General features: G+C 43.9%; 1 protein-coding gene across 2 annotated transcripts in view; it reads left to right on the top strand.

Moving 5' to 3' along the window:
- PLXDC1 (plexin domain containing 1) overlaps nucleotides 1-14,793 on the top strand; it is a 40,690-nt gene extending 25,897 nt beyond the window's left edge. For both annotated transcript variants that reach the window (XM_074979199.1, XM_074979200.1), the window contains 6 exons: nucleotides 1,812-1,893; nucleotides 5,033-5,093; nucleotides 6,152-6,287; nucleotides 8,066-8,101; nucleotides 9,622-9,782; nucleotides 10,350-14,793. In XM_074979199.1, coding sequence (XP_074835300.1) covers nucleotides 1,812-1,893; nucleotides 5,033-5,093; nucleotides 6,152-6,287; nucleotides 8,066-8,101; nucleotides 9,622-9,782; nucleotides 10,350-10,469 — 596 coding nt within the window. In that variant the 3' untranslated portion in view covers nucleotides 10,470-14,793. The remainder of the gene's footprint in view (nucleotides 1-1,811; nucleotides 1,894-5,032; nucleotides 5,094-6,151; nucleotides 6,288-8,065; nucleotides 8,102-9,621; nucleotides 9,783-10,349) is intronic.
- Nucleotides 14,794-19,481: the final 4,688 nt, after the last annotated feature.

The raw sequence follows: 19,481 nt of genomic DNA, 5'->3' as shown, positions 1-19,481 counted from the left end.
CATGGCTGCAGCTTTTTCTAGCAGAGTTTATTCTAGCTTCCTCCTCAGCAAACTCGACAGGTACAAGCTCAGTTTTGCCAGTATAATGACATCTATTTTGTAGGCTTTTGCCAGCCCTGCTGGGTTGGTTAGGGATTTCACTTCATCACTCCCTTGACCAATCCAGCTATGCAGGCAGACATCCGTAGTATAAATGTGGATTCAGTGTGCCCATGATGCAAATCTGTATTTGTAAAGTTAGCCGCTAGTGTGCGCAGCTTCTCCTCTTCCATGTCATACAATTCCTTCATCCTTGCAGATAATGATTCTCAGCATTGCAACCTAGTTCTCTAGACCTTTTCAAAGCAAGGTAGGGAGAGCAACTCTAACAAATAACCTGCTCTTTCCCCTATGCTATTCACAAAGGAGCCTGTTAAATAGATACACGGAGCCAGCGAGGTACAAGGACACTTACGTACAAGGAAAGTTGTCAAGCAGCACATAAATACCAGACAGAGAATAAACCTGTCCTGAGCATGCCAAGGTTATGCATTTGAACAGCATCCCGTGGGTATTTTATAACCATCTTAACAGCAGGCAGGGCGATTGCACAGCTGATCATAAATAAGGACTCTGTGATTTAACCAAAAACAAATTCCTGAGTTGCTGCTTTGTTTTCCCCTGGCAGCTGGGGGGGAGTTTAGAGCTGATGGGAACGTATTAGATTCCCTCCTGAAGATGTGAGTTTCAATCCTATTTAGGTCACAAGTGGAATGAGCATGTCAGGGCTGTACATGTTCCCTTAGAGGACCACTGCTGGGTGAGTTCATGCTCCAGTGTAACTGGCAGTCCCTGTTAAGAAGAAGACCAGATCTGGAATAGCTGAGTCCAGGAGTGGGATTGGAAGTCAGAATTGAGGGGTGTCAGAAGACTTTAGGGATCCCAGGGCTGGAATAGTAGGGGCGCTGTACAGCAGGATAAAAGGGCTTTGGGAGAGATGTGAGAGTGGGGCTGGCAGTCAGGACGGAGATGGACTGGTACAGGTATGTGGGGCTCAGAAGTGGATGAAAGCGGAGCCAAATGCATGCTTGGTGCTGTACAATACTAACCCAAGGTGAAGTTCTGGACTCTGTCACACTATGTTGGTGGCTGGGCCTCCCACTAGAGGCCTTGTTAAAATTCTGCAGCCACAGAGAAGGCTGGAAGTGCTTCACCAGCTTCTGGTAGAGAGGATAACAAGGGAACAACTTCCTCCCCATCCACCCTGCAGCAAAGTCTTGCTGCAGGCCCAAAACTGGGCTAGTGTGTCTGTTCCAGATCAACGCTCCCTTTAAGCTGAGTGCTTGGGCACCTGCCCAGGGAGATTCGGGTGCTAACCAGCTGATTAGCATAGTGCTACCGTGGGCAGCATGTGTTCTATTAATGGTACACATCCGCACCTAAAAATCTATTCCGTACATGTATGGAAAGGAATAGAAGGAACATTGCTCCAGATATATTTTTAAGAGCAAAGTATAAAGATTCTCCAAAGCTGAAGTTTAACTGGTTTGCATTCCCCCTGTCCTTAGCACTATGCCTAAATAGGAAACAGCATAGGGTGGTGTGGGGTTTATCACAGGCTGTTGAGCAGGAGTCCCTTGCTGAAATGTTATCATCCCATTCCTGCTAGGAAGATGCTGACTTCCCTGCTAATGTTAAGGTAGCCTGAAGTCAGAAGATAGGCTCCTCTGCCCATGCATGGTCTCCTTTGGCCAAACGCCCTCCCACGTCCCCTGGTAATCGATCGTCCTGATTCTCATGTTTTGCTGGCACATTTCTTCTTTTTCTTTCAGCCTGTCTCCAGTACCGGAGCTGTGACACGTGCATGACCTCAGAGCTGACTTTCAACTGCAGCTGGTGTCATGTCCTGCAGAGGTAACTCACATGGGTTTCCTCTCTGGGTCCTAATTGTCCTATTGCTTGCCCAGCTGGCCAAGCAAGTTGAAACCTTTGGCCTAATTTAAACTGAGACCTGTAAAAGCGTTAGCATTTTAAAGTTTGTGCATGGCTTTTGTTAGGAAGGTACTACTGTGGTCCAAACCTGGAAGTTACACTATCACAGTCTGCAAGTACTTGACATTTCTGGTTGTAGAGGGCTCTTTAATCTTGCAAACAAAGTCAGAAGGAAATCCAGTGGTCAGAAACAAAAGGTAGGCACGTTCAGACTAGAAATAAGATGCGTATTTTTGACAGTGAATGTAATTAACCAGTGGGATGACTTACAAGGACTCTAGTTGACTTCCCATCTCTGAAAGTCTTTAAATCAAGACTGGAGGTGTTTCTAAAAGGTCTGCTCTACTCAGCCAGAAATTATGAGCTTGATGCAGGAATCACTGGGTGAGGTTCTCTGGCATCTTTTGTGCAGGATGGCACTCTAGAGGATCAGAATCTCTGTTAATCTTGGGCTGCATCTGTACTGGAAACACCATCCTTCTAGATTTTGTGGCTCTGGCCAATCTCCAGTAAAGATTAGACCAGAGCAACGTGTGAGAAAAGAGTTCAGCTTGGGGAAAGAAGGAAGGGGTGGGGACTGCCCATCACAAAAAACACCCCGCTGCTGTAAGTGGAATTGACAGGGCCCCTTGCCGGCAGCTTCAGCAGGCATGAGAAAGATAGAATGCAGTGCTCCCAGCTCCACCACACGAGACAGTTCTGTCTGCCTATCCTGCTGCTCTGCAAACCAGGCAGCCTTCTGTGGACAGCAACTGCCATCTTCTTGGCCTTTCCCTGTTTTTAAGAACAGGCCAGACAAACTCCTCTCGGGGTTGGGCTATATTTGATCCCACTTCTGCACAGGAAGTGGACTGGACTAGATGACCTCTCAGAGTCTCTTTTACATCTAATTTTGTCTGATTCCAAGCAGCAGAGTGATGCCAATCGGGATAGGAGGGGAACTGCCCAGTGCTGACATTAGGTGTCAGATGGAGGCACATGCTGTGAAGGGCGAATGGGTCACGGATGCTGAACTGTCTTCTGCTTCCTACTATTGTGGGCCAAGGATATGCTTGGCTCAGGAGTGAGGCATGTTGACCTCACTGTCCACCGCTGTGCCCATCCTGAGGGTAAATAGCAGATTACAGTTGTCAGAGTGGTCAGCATGGCTCCTCCAGCACCTGGGATGGGAAAGGGAGGTGTCTTGGGGCTCTGTGCACCATCCCATGATTTAAATAGGCCGTCTCTTTCAGCAGCATGGTGATAAGGAGTGTGCAATAGTTTAATGAGGTTTCAGTGACATAGGATGTATTTTGAGCTGTGACAGGGGAGGGGACCCAGTAACACAGATCTGCTGCTTCTGTGCAAGGATCTTCACACCATGGAGATGCCCAGATGCTCAGGGACAGCATGTCCTCCGACGCTCTCTTCTTCTTCACTCTCAGCAGTGCCCTAGATAGGAGCAGGCTCTATCCTACCTCCCTGGTGGAGAGGGGCTGACAGCGATAGTGCTCTGCAGTTCCTCCTCTTTGCCTCTGCTTTATATCACAGTCCTCCAGGCTAACACTCTCAAGTTTTCTCCCCTTTGTGAAACAACTCTGTTTCCAGATGCATGCGAACCAATGCCACTCAGCTGGGGCAGTGAGTGGCCCTGACCCTCTCTCTCAAGTTAGCATATGACGCAGGCATCAATGAGGCTGCAGCATAATCCAAGGCTATAGGGGTTTCCTTCTGAAATGACCATCATTCAGTTGGTAGCTTCAGAGGAGAAAATCTTCTGTTGTCACCAGTGGGAGAGAGGAATGCCACTAGCTGTAAAAACAGAACCCAGCTCAGGCAGAGCAGGTCTGGGTCCTGAAAACCCACCTTTTTTGTAGGTCACCTCTAATTATTGTTGCAGGCAACCCTGCTCTTCCAACCCGCCCAGGTCACTGAAACTCAGTTGTGCAATTATGATTAGTATTACAGGAGCACCTAGAAGCCCTGGTTGAGATTAATTTGTCCCCTGGGCCACACATGTACATCAGCCTGCTAGGAGCTTATACTCTAAATAGGCAAGATACCCAAAGCCTGGGACATAGGAAGTATCTCCTCCGCTTGATAAACAAGCTGCAGCACAGAGAGAGTGATAACGGGATTGTTGAGAGGTCCTAAGCTGGTCAGCCACCATCTCATTGACTTCCAAAAGGAGCTCAGTGCCTTTGAACACACACGTCCCCCCTGCCCAGCTGCAACTGCTCCACCATCACACAGGAAGCTGGCAGCACACTGGGGAATTGAACCATGTCACCGGCATCCTAGTCTAGTGACTGAGCAATAAGACCATCTTCCTCTTTAGCTGTCCCTTGGCTGGAACAGATTGCATCTGTCATCCTGTCGAACTCCTAATTTCCACAGGACAACCTTGCAGCACAGTGGATCTTAGGAACCTTGTGGGACCTGAATTCCCAGAGCTCTCCTGCTCAGCTCAATTGTAGCTAGGTGGATCCCTTCTATTGGCTTAGCCCAGGCCTCGATTAATCCTTCAGTGATACCCAGAAACCTTCCTAAAGTTAGAATTCAGCTCAGGTCGCTCTTTTGCTGCAATTTCACTAGCTGATGTTTTCTTGGTGCAGCATCATAATCTTATTATTATATGTTGCTTTTCCTGTGCAGATGTTGCTGGAAAAAACTCACTGTGGAGTTCATGGCCTCCCCCTGGCATAGTCCAGAGAATGGAAATTCAAACTCATTACTTGTAATCCTGCTTCTCTGCCTCTCTTTCTTCCACAAAGAAGAAAGTTTGGGTCCTTCCAGCACAGCTGTGTTGGAATCCCAGTGTCCCAGGGGACCCTGTTCTATGAGATCTTTCCAGTCCTCTGCAGTAGGCTCATTTTTGATGTGCATTTGTCAAATTACCTATACATGATGCCTGTCATGGCAGCATCTGGGCTTCTCACACTGATTACAGCCATGTGTGTGAGACATGATGCCACCCATATGACGTGCTCATATGATCATTACAGCTTGAACCCGGCTGCTTTTGCTAACTGTGCCTAGCAGAGAAAGTATCCATCACTCAGTAACATCCTTGTCTCCACAGATGCTCCAGTGGGTTTGACCGATACCGGGAAGAGTGGCTCACACATGGCTGTGGCCAGGAGGTGAGATCAAGGGAAGGGCTATTTTCCTGGGCTGACAGTATGGTGAGATCGGTGTCCGCCAGACAGATCTGCTCAGTCTACCCGGCTCTCTTTTGCTGAGAGGTGTGGCTGCCTCTGGAATTCCCACTAGAAAATTAATTTGCAGACCTATTTGTAGCCCTTTGGCTCCTGAGACAGAGAGAGAGTTGAATTGCCTATGCCACAGCACAAAGGAAAAGAGATCCAAACGTGTCACATGGCCAGCACTCCAGAGATGAAGACATTCTGAGGTCTGCATGGTCCATAAGAACATAAACACCACCATTCTGGAACAGACCCCTGGTTCATCTAGTCTGGTATCATCCCTCCCTGCTGCATCAGAAACTGCTCCATTTTGTCCAGTATCTCACCACCCTGCCTTAGTGTAATGATCAGTAGTCCATGTAGCCTGGTGTCCTATCTTGCCATATTGGACGACACCAATTTCTTTTTAATCTGGAGTCCTGTCTTTGGCACTGGCCAATGCTGGATGCTTCAGAGAAAGGTTTAAAAGCCTCCATAAAGCATCTGATGGTGCAGTCCCATCAGGGAGATTTCTTCCTGACCCTCTGGAGCAGGATTATTATCCACCCTGAAGCATGAAGATGTTTATCCTTTGCAATTTCAATCCTAGCTAATGTAATTATCCCTACACTGCCTGAGTGAATCTGTTTACCTCAGAAAGATCAGCTCTAGTAGTACGTCTTACTGGTTCCCCACCCCCAACACCAGGGTTCCCTGTAAGCTGAGCACTTGGGTAGCCATCCAGGAGAGATTCAGGTGCTGCCCAGCTGATTAGCAGAGCACCCACAGTGGGCAGCCTGTGTTTCCACTGGAGGTGCACACTCTATATGCCTTGGTGCACATAACAAAAATTATTCCACCTGTAGATGGAAAACATTAGTGGGAACCCTTCCTGACACCCACAAAGTCTCTGCTTTATGTCCACTTTACTGGCTGTGTTCATTTGGGCACAGAGAGCTCCTCTTGCTAAAGATGGCTGGGAATAGCAGCCTTAAATTCCTCCTTTGTCTTTTCAGTCAGATGAGAGAACCTGTGAGGATTGGGCAGAGAGTGAGAGCGAACACTACTCACCATCCCCACAAAGCCCCTTCACATCATTTGATGAAGATGTCACTACCTCCTCCTTTTTCATTGGCAGCCTCACCACGGAAGGTACTGGGAGCTGGGAATGGAGTGAAGAGCTGGGTAGGGGAAACTAGCCCAGGGCTAAAGAGAAAGTAGTAACAGTGCTCTCTGGGCAAATTGCCCCAATATCCATGGAGAAATTGTTCCTGCCAAAGTCTAGTGAGGTGAAGTCAGACCCAAGAGAATGCGATTAACATTCCTGCCTACCCAGTGCTGTAGCCCTAGGAACAAAGAGAGGAAGAATAGGGCAGATGAGAATGGAGAGGGGAGAGATTCAGAGGGATCTAGAACGTGATATAGGCCAGACCTCTCTTTAGAGGCAATACAGTAACCTCCCTAAAATGTTCTTACAACCACCCTACAACTCCCTTTTGGGTGAGGTCCCTCAATTTGAGAAATGCTGTTTTCCCTCATGAACTCTGATAGCATAGGGTAAAACATGCAAAACACCAGTTTCTTTGGGGGAGACCTGATTTCACTGCCTGCAATGCATTCTTCATGGCCATGAATTTGGTAGTCGCCCTAGTCATGTGCTGTTCCTTCTGGTCCAAAAATGGAATTCTCTCCCATATAAGAAACCCCAAATAAAGATCTGGTGTCCTTAGGGACACCCCTGTTCTATTGCCTGTTAATTCTATTAACACATGGGCTGTGTCCTCTAGTCCTAGCTGCAAGTATCACTTCAGTTTCACAATTTAATAATCCCTCGTGCGAAACGCTAATTAGAATCAATAGGAAGGAACATTAGTAATTGTCCTTCAGCAATCCAGAATGGGGGGAAGGGATGCGTGGCTGATGGAATCAACTTTGAAAAGAGCAATTAAGGAAAGTGGGGAAAACACCACTACTGGGATGACATTCCAAGTCCTGGTTGAGCCCTGGAAAAAGAACAAGAGGCTTTTTGTGACACGTTCAAGCACAAAATTAATTTGTAATCTTGGATGCAAACAAGCAGCCAGCTGTGTTAGGCAGCGAACTTTATCTGGAGAAACAAAGCAAAACGAAGCCCATCCCTTTGCATCTTCCCCACCCAGCCTGGCTCTGCTCAGCGGAGATGTTTGTCGATGTAGCTGACTAGCTGGCGTCCTGTCATTTCAGCGCAGGGAGGGGGAAGGAGGGAATAGGCAAAAGCCAAGCCAAGCCAAGCAGCAGAGAAATCTGTGTCAGGATTTTTGCTATCTTATAGGTGCTCATGTCAGATAGGGAGCCTCCTATAATCTGCATGGTGTTACCTTCCAGGCAGGGAATAAGAGGACTTGCATTTCTGGTCCCCCCATGGAGTGGACTCTGGGTTACCTCTCTGAGCCAGCAGACAGCAGGCAACATTGGTGACGTTTCAGCAAATGGCATAAATTGAATATTAAGAGAGTCTTACAAGGGATTACCTCATTGAGGTCTGAATTTTCCAGATCTAGACTTTGGGGAAAGATGCGTGTGCACAGCACTCATGAATCAACTAGACTTTGCCACTCCTATCTGAAATCTGTTGTACATCACACAGATTAACATATAATGCTTCCATGATGAGAGTGCTTATTTGAGGAGCAGTTCCTGAAGAACATTGTGCTTCAAGTACCACATTCGCTGAGCAAGACTGTAAACAAAACCCCTGAAATTTCTCTATTGTCTTATCTTGTTTCTGGGTGCTTTTACCAATCTGAATGCAGTAAAACTGCTCTGAGCTGTCATGAGACAACACAAAGAGGTTGGAACATTATATGGGATGTGACAGTGTGGAGAACAGAGATCCCCAAAAGGGGGTATCAACTTTCCTTTCCTTTCTTGCTTTTGTTTCCCTCTAACAGATGACACAAAGGTGAACCAGTATGCAGAAGGAGATGGTAAGTCCTTCACCTTCTCATTACCCAGCCAGATGCTTTCTGTGGGAGAAATGTTAAGTGAAATCAAATGCACTGGTTAGTCACATGAAGTGCTAGTGTAGCCATGTTGGTTCCAGGATATTAGGGAGACAAGTTGGGTGAGGTGATGTCTTTTATTGGACCAGCTGCTGGTGAAAGACAAGCTAGAAAACCAGCAGAAGTTGGTTCAATAAAAGATACCTTGGTCTCTGGTCAATTATAATAAATCAAAGGAGTGGGCAGGAAAGCCCCAGATTTAAAGGGATGCAAGAAAGATCAGAATCCTATTATCCTCACCTGGGTTACTAATACTACCTTGCTGGACTGGTAAAAATGCTGTGAATTGAAATAGTCTTGATTATCCTGAAGTTGTCTGTCTATATTTGTCCATTCCTCAGCCATGGCAGCTAATTAGGCTGCTTGTTTTTCACTTTCCATATAACCCATTTCACTGTTTGGTTCCCATGCATTCCTACAGGTGAGTTGTCTTTGGGCTTTGTTAGCATTTCAGGAGAATGGTTAAATCTTAATATTGTCAAGTAGCCCAGCTCTGATTTTAATGTGTTTCCTTCATGCCATTGGTCCCCCTCCCAATGTCTAGGTTACCACAGTGCTTACTGTGGTCTGGAGACTGTCCCAGTGCTTCTTGCTGTGATGTATAGTTCACAGACAGAGCTGTGGCACTAGCACACTGGCACATTTGTGGAAGGTGTATATGCCAAACACAAACCCGCCCTGCCTATGCTAAAACTGCTCAGAGGTTAGAGACAAAATCCCACTGACTATCCTATGTGCAGGATTGGGCCTTCTGTAAGTACAAAGCCTTTGAAATCTGAGATCTTCTCAATTTCAGCTAAATTGCTCCTTGAAAGTCTGGAAATGTCATTGCCTACTTGTGTAGAAGCACCTCTGTGGCTCTGCTCCCTTCTCCCCTCTGCGCCATGGGATAGTCCTGGTTAAGAAATGAAAGGGACGGTGGGTAAGATATGCTAAGGAAACCATGCAGCATAAAGCTAATGGATTTCCATCCAACTGAGCACTGTAGTACATGAGGAATATAAATTGAGGCAGCTGCTGAAAGGGATTGTAGATTTCTAAGTTCTCCCTTCCCATCGCACATGCACAGACTCCACACCCATGGGAGACAGTTAGCGTCATCTGAATTATTTTAGGGTTAAAAACTCAAGCACTGGATATGAAGAATGACCTGTATTGTTGACATCACTATTCACATTGCTAGAGCTGTGTAACTTAGTTTGACTTTGCCCCCCAGTATAAACCTGCCTGCAGTAGCTCACTTCTGCTCTTTGTGAGCCAGCTGCACACTCAGCTTTATAAGGACAGCAGCACTGGGGGAACTGTCCCTGGCTTTCCTTCCCCCCAGGCTGCCTGACTCAGCCACTGTTACGCACAGAGCAATCAAGAGGTTTGTCCCATGTAACTGAGCATCTTCAGCAGGCCTGACAAATGTAATCACCTTTCCATCACAATTCCTTTTTTAGGAGTGAGAAATGACCTTCCCACGAAGACTGCCAGAGCCCCAATTCAGACTGGAACCATAGTGGGGATAGTCCTGGCTGTCTTGCTCATTGCAGCCATTATCCTTGCTGTAATTTACATCAGCAGCCACCCAACCTCGAATGCTGCTTTGTTCTTCATTGCGGTGAGTGGACAGACCTCATCCCAGGCCAGCTTTCTCTTTCTTTGCTGTCATCAACACAGGAGCAGCCACCTGAAGTGAGGGAGACATGTCCCAATCCTTCAACCTTTTGCTCTTGTGTTGATGTCCTCTGCAGGACCTCAGAAGGCTTGAGGACTGACTCAACTCTGAGGAGCAGATCCATGTGAGGAAGCATCAACGCTAAGGGACTAGAGCAGTGTTGCAACACTGTAGCTCTGGTGCCCTTGCCCCCTATGTCGCTGGTGCCTTGCTTTTTCAGTAGTGTTCCAGCAGTAGGGAATATGAATACAATGAAACCTATGCTAAGTGACCACAGATCTCCAGAAGCCAGTTGCTTAATGAAAGTGGATCTTCTCCTAAAGGTGGAGAAGGAGGGAGGGTTCTCTGTGACATATGTAGTGGTCTTTTAAGGCAGGAAGTTGCCTTATTAGTAAGGATGGGCTCTTGCAGAGTTTAATGTTGTTTCAGGTCTAGGTTGCAAGCTTCCCAGCATGCCTCAAATTAAAGCCTCTTCCTTAGCTTTTAATGCGTCTATGTCTTTGTCCACAGCGGAGGCCACACCACTGGCCCACCATGAAGTTCCGAAACCACACCAACCACACAACGTACTCAGAGGTGGAACATGCTGCCCATGAGAAGGAGGGCTTTGTAGAAGCAGAGCAGTGCTGAGTTCAGTCCTTTTCTTTCTTTGCTCTCACAACCTCCCTTGTCTTCAGGGTTAGAGTCTCCCATTATTCTATTGCAAACTCTCTCCTCTGGCTGGAAAGGAACAGCGACTGGAAGAAAAAGACCCTATGGAACATTGAAGAAGAACGAATCAGGGCAATGCAAGGATTGTGACTCTGCAAGACTCCTCCATGCAGAACAGAGCCTGAAACACAGCCAGTGCATTGTAATGCTAGTCTGCCTGCAGTTGTGCACCAGAGCCCTGCTGGCATCAGTGGGGAAACATGCAGACCAGTTGGTGGGTGCGGGGTTGTGTTGTCTTGTGTTGACTTCTTCCCTCCCACCTCAGGCACTTAATATAAACAGTTCCCAGTCTGGGCCCACATCCTTTCCTCCTCCATCCATCGTCCCACCCGACAGCTTTGAATCTATCCTACCCCTCTCTCCTTCAAGCTAATAGGTCTTCTGCTCTGCCCAGGGAGCAAAGCAGACGTGACACATTCTAAAGCTGATACCCTTTAGAGGATTCATCAGGGGATGGGGTCAGTGAGAGACCTCAGACCCTTTCCTCCAAACCCAGATCATCTTGTGCTCTCATCACCACAGCCAAAACATTAGATTACAAGGGGGTGGGAGAGGGTGAGTAAAGAGTATTATGGAGAATGTTATTCTCTGAGGGCTAAAACCTGAAGTAAACTGGAGAAAATTTCAGTGAAGTCAATGCAGGTTTCAGCTTACTGAGGACAGAGGGCTAGAGTTTGAAGTTAGTTGCTTTATCATAAGTCCAGAATAACTCTACCGGAATCAATGTATCTAAGGCCTGATCCAAAGTCCATTGCAGTCAATGGGAATCTTTCGATCTTCTTCAGTTGGATTTAAATGAGCCTTCTACTAGGGATTTTCACTGGTGTCACAATCTGGCTCTGAGTAAGGACTTTAGCATTTGACCTCTAAAGGTTTTTTTTTATTTATCCTTTGCAATCAAACCAAAGACTACGCTACATAAAATAAAGGCTCTACTCTGCGCCCCTTGAAGCCCGTTGCATAACTCAACTTAAGCAGGATCGGGCCCTAAACAGAGGAAAGATACACAGCCTAACAGACTGCAAAAGCTGGTGTGAAGTGCTGTTTGCATTCCCAGAAGAATCATGAGTGAGTTTGTTGTGTTGTTTTCTCATGGTCCTTGTCTATTTATTCTGATGTCATGTTTGGTGCATATTTTATCTACTGGCTGGTTCAGCTGTCACTGGCAGTGATAACTGCCAAAGGCAGGGCCTGTCTAATTAATGTTTTCTGTCTCATGGGCTGAATTTATGTAGCCATTAAGGATAAATATGGATGTGAGGTGGCATTTAGACCCCAGCTTATAGTTTTTCAGACATAGCCACCAGGGACACTTTTGCTGCATCTGCTTATGTCTTGAAGACACCAAAATGCTCAAACAGGGTATGTCAGGCTCAGCCATGCCCAATTTTTATGGACCATCAACCCAGACATATCTCTCCAGGGATATTTAGAAAATAAACTTTAGCGCCAAGCAGGATCTTGAGCTAGAAAGTTGATTTCTCTCCTCTTGCACACATTTCAATAGGTTTTCAAAGGAACACTGTCCTGTACTGTATAACCCAAATCTGGCCTTCTTTAAAATGGTTATAAACTGATAAATTTCTCCTGGATTTTTGTTCTCTTTATAAAGTAACCACACATTTTTTCACCCATTAGAAGTATACAAAATATTAACTGGCAAAGAGAAGGTCAATTGTGCACTTCTATTTATCTGTCTCATAATACAACAGGGCCTCTAGGGATTATGAAGCAAATGTAAAACAAATATACTTTATACCATGTATAATTAAGCCATGTAACTCACTGCCACAAAAAATATTGCAGCCAAGATCTTGGCAGGGTTCAAAAGTGGATTAAACATTTAGATGGAGAATTAAAATATGCACAGTTGTGTTAAGTGGGATAAAAATATGTAAGTTATATAATAAATCTTCATGCTTCAGGGCATAAACCAACCTCTGAGTGTCTGTAGTCAGGAAGAAACTTTCCTTATGGGCAATTATTTCATAGTGGCCCACTAAGAGGCTTCTTCCACACAGTCGTTTGCTACTGGGTACTGTGAGAGACAGAATATCAGATTAAATGAACAACCTGTATGATCTAGTAAGGCAGTGTTCCTAATTTCCCATCAGTGAACAAAAATCTTTCATAGTTGATTATGCTTATTACCATGGTTGCTGGTTTTTATCTTTTTAATATATGTAATTTTATGGATTTTTTATGTAAATTTATGGCTAATTTTCAAAGAGCAAAAAGTTTTATTCAGTGGTAAAAGATAGGGTTGTCCTTGAACCATAGGGAAAAATCAGACCCTTCCTGAGTACCACTTTGCTGAGCATGACATCTTAGTGACACTGGAATGCTTAGAGTTTCCATAAATGTCAAAAGTGCAAACATTGTAAATTGTAGGGATTTATCAAATCTGAATTTTAAATTTTTCTTTGGTAGGCTTTGATAAGTTTTAACTTAAAATTCTCAGTATCTTTGGAAGTCTGCAGCACAGACTCACACCCAGCCAGTTGGGGGTACACAAATTAAAGTTTAAAAAATACATCCTTTTGTTTCACAGTGTCACTGAATGGCAAGTGACAAGCAAGGGAGTAAATGTAGGACAGCTATAAATAGCTTGTGCTTTTTATGAAGCAAAGGAGAAAGAAAAAAATGTTTGAAAAATGTTTGCCAAATAGGCAAGTGGAACCAGGTGAGTTTATTTTCATGCTTCTAAGAAGCTGGAAGATGAAGAAATTACTTTTAAAAATTTACATGGTGGTGCCCCTCTAATGAAAGTGACCTGTGAGCAGTATTATGGAAGCAGCACCATTGACCCATGAGTTTACTACTTTACTAAACTTTACTACTAAATCTGATTGGCATCTTTGAATTAATTTCCCCCTAAGTGAAAGGATGGAATTTAATTGCACCACATAGTTATGATAGAATCCATGCTGTCAGTCCTTGAGGTGATATGTGATGTAGCCTCCCCCCATGTGGTGATGATGGTAAAGGGAGGAAGAAGAAATGAATGTGAAGGATTCTCCCTGCCAACTTACAAATGGTGCACCATTGTTCAAGGAAATGGACATGGAACCAAGTAGGAAGCCATCAGTATAACTCAACTGATTTGGAGCTGAAGGCTAGTCCGCCATTCTCGTATGCAAAGTTATACAAAGGTATGCCAGCAGTGTGCCAAGAAGCACCTGGGTGAAGGTCATTATATCACCAGGGTTCTGTAGCCATGTTCTGATGTTTCAGAATTCATCTGGGGGTGAATGCTTTGCCAGGACTTCCTCAGAATGAAATTGTACAATGTACAGATGTGTATTTTATAGCTATGTAATGGGCTAGGGCTGTTAGCTGTGCTCAGTCGATTGCTCCACTGCTTACAGCAAGATATAAAATACGACCGACTGCTGACACCCTCCCCAGTGTATACTTTTAAGGAAAGCATGCTTGCAGTTTATAACAGCTGTTGATCATGTTGTTAGGGCAGGAGTGGGGCATTAGTGGCCCACAGATGCAGTTCACCAGGGTTAACCCCTAACAGGCTGAAAGCATCTGCAGGTACAGCCTATCATAGTTCCTGTTGGCCACCTTCTCAAGTCCCAACCAATGGGAGCTGTGGGAAGTGGCACAGGCTGGGTCACCGCTTCCTGCAGCTCCCTTTGGCCAGGAACCATGAATCACGGCCAATGGGTGCTGTGGACACTCAGGTAAATAAAACATCTGCCAGTGGCTAACTGGTGAACTGTGTCCAGCCCATGGGTTGCTTATTGCTCTCCCCTGCGTTAGGGTGTCTTTCTGCTGTTTGTCCTGAAATGGAGAATGATTGGGCGGGGGGGGGACATATGTTAATTGACCACTTCTCTGTGCGTTTAGCAGGGATATATACAACAGGGTTTATTACAGCCAAAACAAGGGCTTGTTTCTGCTCCTGCTGAAATCAGTAGCCAATGCCTCATTTATTTCAATGGGAACAGGACCTGGCTCCAAAATTTTTCTCTCAATAATTAATAGCCTACTTTCCACATACTTGAATTTACAGCACAAATTGGACTATTAGGCGGGGAGGGAACTAAAGGCACTTTAGCTGTCTTTTAATGCAGTGTATTTACTATTGATTATCTGCATGGTTAATACTTAACAAAAAACTTTTTGGTCTGCTTTGTTTTCAAGATAAAGGCAAAAGATTGTTGGTGATGTTACGCAAACTTCTAAGCATAATAGGAATAATATTTATGTCTTGTGCATTATTTAATGGACACTATCAGAATAATAGTCATATATTTTTAAAGATTTTCTTTTCTGTGTTAGTAGTAGTTTATTAGATTATTAAAACAAAGAATTTTCAAAAACCTGGGGTGTGATTCTGATTTTATTTGCCAGGCTAACTCCACCATCTTCAGAGGAACTACTCCTGATTTATACCAATGTAACTAAACTCTGAATTAATCCTATAATTTTATTTTTATTATGTTGCTCATTAATTTTATTTAGATTTTGCAGGTGGTTCATCTTAGACAAAAAATTAGGCAGGTTAGTTTCACTTTCTTGGTTTCTGGCACTCAAACCAAGGTACTTTATAAATGCAAAATAGTTTTATTTTTTTATATTAAAAGATCACTGACTACTCCAGGAATCCTGCGGTATAACCCACTGCCCTTCTTGTACAGTGGCATTATAAGCAGCAAAGAATATATCATAGATACATTCAGCACCTTAGAAACAATGAGAAGTCCTGTGGCACCTTATAGACTAAACAGATTTTTTGGAGCGTAAGCTTTTATGGGCAAAGACCCACTTCTGGTGATGCACCTGATGTGCATTTAGCACCTTAGCTATGGAGTCAAAGGCCAGTAATGCAATTAGTGATGGGACAACAGATTAATGCTATACAGAATTTTACTATAATCGCTTTTATAAACAATTGTTCACAGAATGGAAATGGCTACAAACACAGCAAGTATTTTCCTCGAGTACTGCCGCAGCTGGTTTTAACCCCTCTTAAAGCCTGAACATTCCAGTTGGATAAAGAAACGGATCAAGATGTGAGAAAATGGAAGAGCCTTTTTGATTGTCTCCCATAGATCATGCAAACGGCACATGAGGCAGGCATCAGGTAGTGCGATCGGTTGATAATTATTCTCTTACCCTTCAGAAAAGATTGACTAACGAGCTGAGTCTAGAGGAGCAGAAAACACCTCCGCAGTTTCCTTTAGCAATATCAAGCAGAGAAGCTCACTCACTAACCTTCACATTCTCCAGACCCTTTCCAATGTCTGCACAAATGCATTGAAATTCCTAGGTGAAAACTGCTTTGCATGTGCAAATAACTATTTGCCCATATTTACGATAAGAATCTTGTTGCAGATGATTATCTTCCTAACATAAGAAAATACTAGCATCAAAGCTATCTCTCCTACCCTCCCATCCTTAAAAGAGAATTCAGAAACCTGCCTAAATGATCAGAAAGGGGTGTCTGTCAATTTATTCATCTTCTCTCTTGCTGGAGGATGACACTTTTATTCACCACAGCTGAGTGAAAGAGAAAGAGGAAGAAACAATAACACTCATGCAAACTGGAGCTCACCAGACTGTAAAGTAGTTCTGAAGGAAGCCAGGAATCCACTTGATGATATTTTTTTATGATTTTTGTGAGACAGTTTAATTAGTCTGCAAAAAAATCTCTTCAGGACCACAGATATTAGTAGCCAGTTCCTGGTTTGAGCAATGGGAAATGCATGTGCGTGTTTATTAGACCAACCTTTGCTCTTCAAAGGATGCTCACCCTCTTCCCTGAAGGTTCTGTGTTTACCAACCTGTAACCAAGTGCTCAAGGAAGAATTTAACCAGCATATTCCGTGCCCCCAAAACTGATGGGTGGATTTTCTATGTACAAAAGCAACCTTTGTACTACCTAAGCTAAAATGCAAAAAGACAGGATCCAGAGTAGCAATCAGCATATCTGCCAGGTGAGTTTGTAGGAAACTGCATGTTCAGCTCCTTTCTCTGCCCTGCTAACTAACCTGGCTAAGCTGTAAAATCAGAGATATCCTGAGAATCATCAAATTTAGAGACAGCAAAGGCATAGTAGGTCATCTGTCTAGCCCAACCCAGTGCCAGTTTGTTCCCTATATTGTCCTGTTTCAGGCTTTGTCCATTCTGGTTTCAAGTGTCTCAAGCGGTGAGGCTTCCATCACCTGGAGGAGGCTGTTTAATATTCTTTCTGTAGTTCTTGCAAACAGCACATGAGGAGGGTAACAGGGAGACATCTGATAGTGTGATAGGTTGATAATTATCTTCTCATTCTCCAGAAAGCTTGACTAACCAGCAGAGTCTAGAGGAGGGAAAACACCTGCACAGCTCCCTTTAGCAATATCAAGCCCAGAAGCTCACTGCACTAGCCTTCATCTTCTGACTCCTTTTTTATTACAAAGAGACGAGAAAGAAATTCCAAGTCCATATCACATACTGGAAATTTTCCAAAGGCTCAGTTTTGAGGGGTGTGGGAGTAGAATTTATTCCTGTTTAGTGAGTAGGTCAGAGTGGGCAGTAGGTTTTCCTTTTTCCCTTGAAACTGACCTAAAGCACACACCGCCCAACTTGCACTACAAGTCATAACAATAAGTAAGCAATTTTGTTATTTTTGAAAACCAAATAAAAACTGAGATGTGCTGGGTGAATGTGTGTTAAGCCCTTTTCCGCCAAACAAAAATCCATCTCAGGGCTGTTTTGATAAGAAAGACAAAGTGCACAGATTCTTTTTTTTTTTTTTTAAAGGCAATGGAAAGAAAAGAGCAGGTTTGCTGTTCTTTTCAGAATAATAGTAGGTTTCATGCTCCCTGACAGGCTGCATGCTAATACATTCAGGCTTCCTGGTGCCTGCTACAAAGGGTTAGTTCAAGGATTCTATTCGGCTGTGGAAAGATTTGTAACTTTGTCACCCTACAGGCCTACAGAATAATAAGAAAATTTGCTTTGAGAATTTCCTATTGCTGCCATGCTTTCCCCTACCCTTGACTAAAGAAGGTGGAGATATCTTGATGTGCCAGACAATCCACCATGGAATGAAAATATATCATAGCTCTAGCTGTTGGGAGAAAAAGTGATGTCTGGTGATTCTGGACAGAACTAACAATAGAGCATGAATTGCACTCGGTGTTCCAGTCTGTGCCATGGGCTTTAGAAATGGAAACAAGCAGATGCTCAGAATTAGGCACATGGCAACAAATAGTAAAACAGGAACCTTGAAACATCTGTTGGGCAATTTTTTAAAACATTCTTGACATTCCTTGTTATTTTATTCTCTTGATTCAGCATTTCTAGTATCAAAAACCAGAGGGCAGATTCTCTTTTCACTATTTGATCTGTTCAGCCTCATCCATGTATGTCTCTGAAGCTGCACTTGGGGAGTGTTCAGAATTTGCATCTGGTTCAGTGTGAGACTGAGATAAACTTGTATCTTAAATGAATCAGGAACCTACTGTTCAAGTTGAGTGACACAAGTGCATGACTGGATCGGGGTGGAATATGTTTAATTGCTAAGAAGGTATATGATCATTTCCCCTTCCATTGTTACAGACACACCAAGAAATTCTTCAGCCAACTAATTTTTTTCTAAATTTCTAGAAAACTGAAATCCTAACCCCTAACGAAAGAAGAGCAGTGTCCCAATAATTGTAGGATTTGGTGTTTTTTCATTAATCAGTAAAATTTCAAAATAGGATGGTTTCCCGCAACCCTGTCTTTCCCCACTGGAAAAAGTAAGATATTTTAAAAAATAGTGTTATAATTATTACACATCTATATAATCTTTCATTCAGAAGGATACCAAAATACAATACAAATTATAGATACACATGAATCCCTCAAATGCGTCAAACTCCAGTGGGGAATATGGCTACTGCTTCATGGTGCATAGCAACATTAGACAACAATTTAGGATAGAAGTAAAGAAAAACTGCAAGTGCATGGTGGGCTTTAGGTTTACAAAATGTAACTCCCCAAACTGGCATTTGATAAAGATTTTAAGGGGAAGCCTGTACCACCACCTTCCCATTTAGCTGACCAGTGGTCCTCCCTGCCTTGCCTCTTTCAATCTCCCATTTTTTGCATTTATATGTCTTATTTGGAGTTGTGTGCCCATCTTTTCCACTTATAGGCTACATGACATTGAGGAAGTCACGTAACCTCTCTCTGCTTCACTTTGTGTCTTACCTACTTCCAGGGAACATTGGAGGCTCCATTAATCAATATATCCAAAGCATATGAGGTCCTCAGATGAAAGGACAAAGTATCTAATAACTTAAATCACTTTCGTGAAAGTTAGGGGAGACTATCAGATCTATTTCTGCTTTCCTTTAGATTAGGCCTCTCTTCCACACTGATGCCAAGAGGAAAGAAGGAAATGGAGAAAGATTTTTTTTATTCCCTTCATGCTGGTGAACATGCCTTCTGATGTTTTGAGGTTCCATGGTGCTTGAAACAAATAGAACTCTGTTCTGCTGCTATAGGGTGGACCAGAAGCAAATGGATTAATACAGCACTACAAAATCAAGATTAGGAACACTACAGCAAGGGTTCACGCAACATAATGATTTCCGTGTAAGCCTTGTATTGCAGGACCAAGTGGATCCTCAAACAAGGGATTAATGTTTAGTCCTTTCCTCTAATTACTTTGTTTGTACTTAATTTTCCATGATCTTTCAATCCTCCTACTGCATCTGATTCATGTCTCCCTTGTTTCTGTACAGCAGAGAAAAAGCAAAAGCATGGTATGGAATTTCTGCTCCTAATATATACAGTATTCAGACCTTTCTTCCTCTGAGCCCCATATCAGGACTTGGCTCACGTTCTCTTTGAGAGCTAAGCCAGAACATGGGTTCTGTGGGCTCCCACACCCTCTTAAATCTGAGCCCTACTTCTCATCTCCTGTTCTTATCCTGCAGGCCC

Source organism: Carettochelys insculpta, chromosome 28 (genome assembly GCF_033958435.1).
Source record: "Carettochelys insculpta isolate YL-2023 chromosome 28, ASM3395843v1, whole genome shotgun sequence".
Classification (NCBI taxonomy): domain Eukaryota; kingdom Metazoa; phylum Chordata; order Testudines; family Carettochelyidae; genus Carettochelys; species Carettochelys insculpta.
Note: the sequence above shows the minus strand (reverse complement) of the source record. Positions and strands in the feature narration are given on the sequence as shown.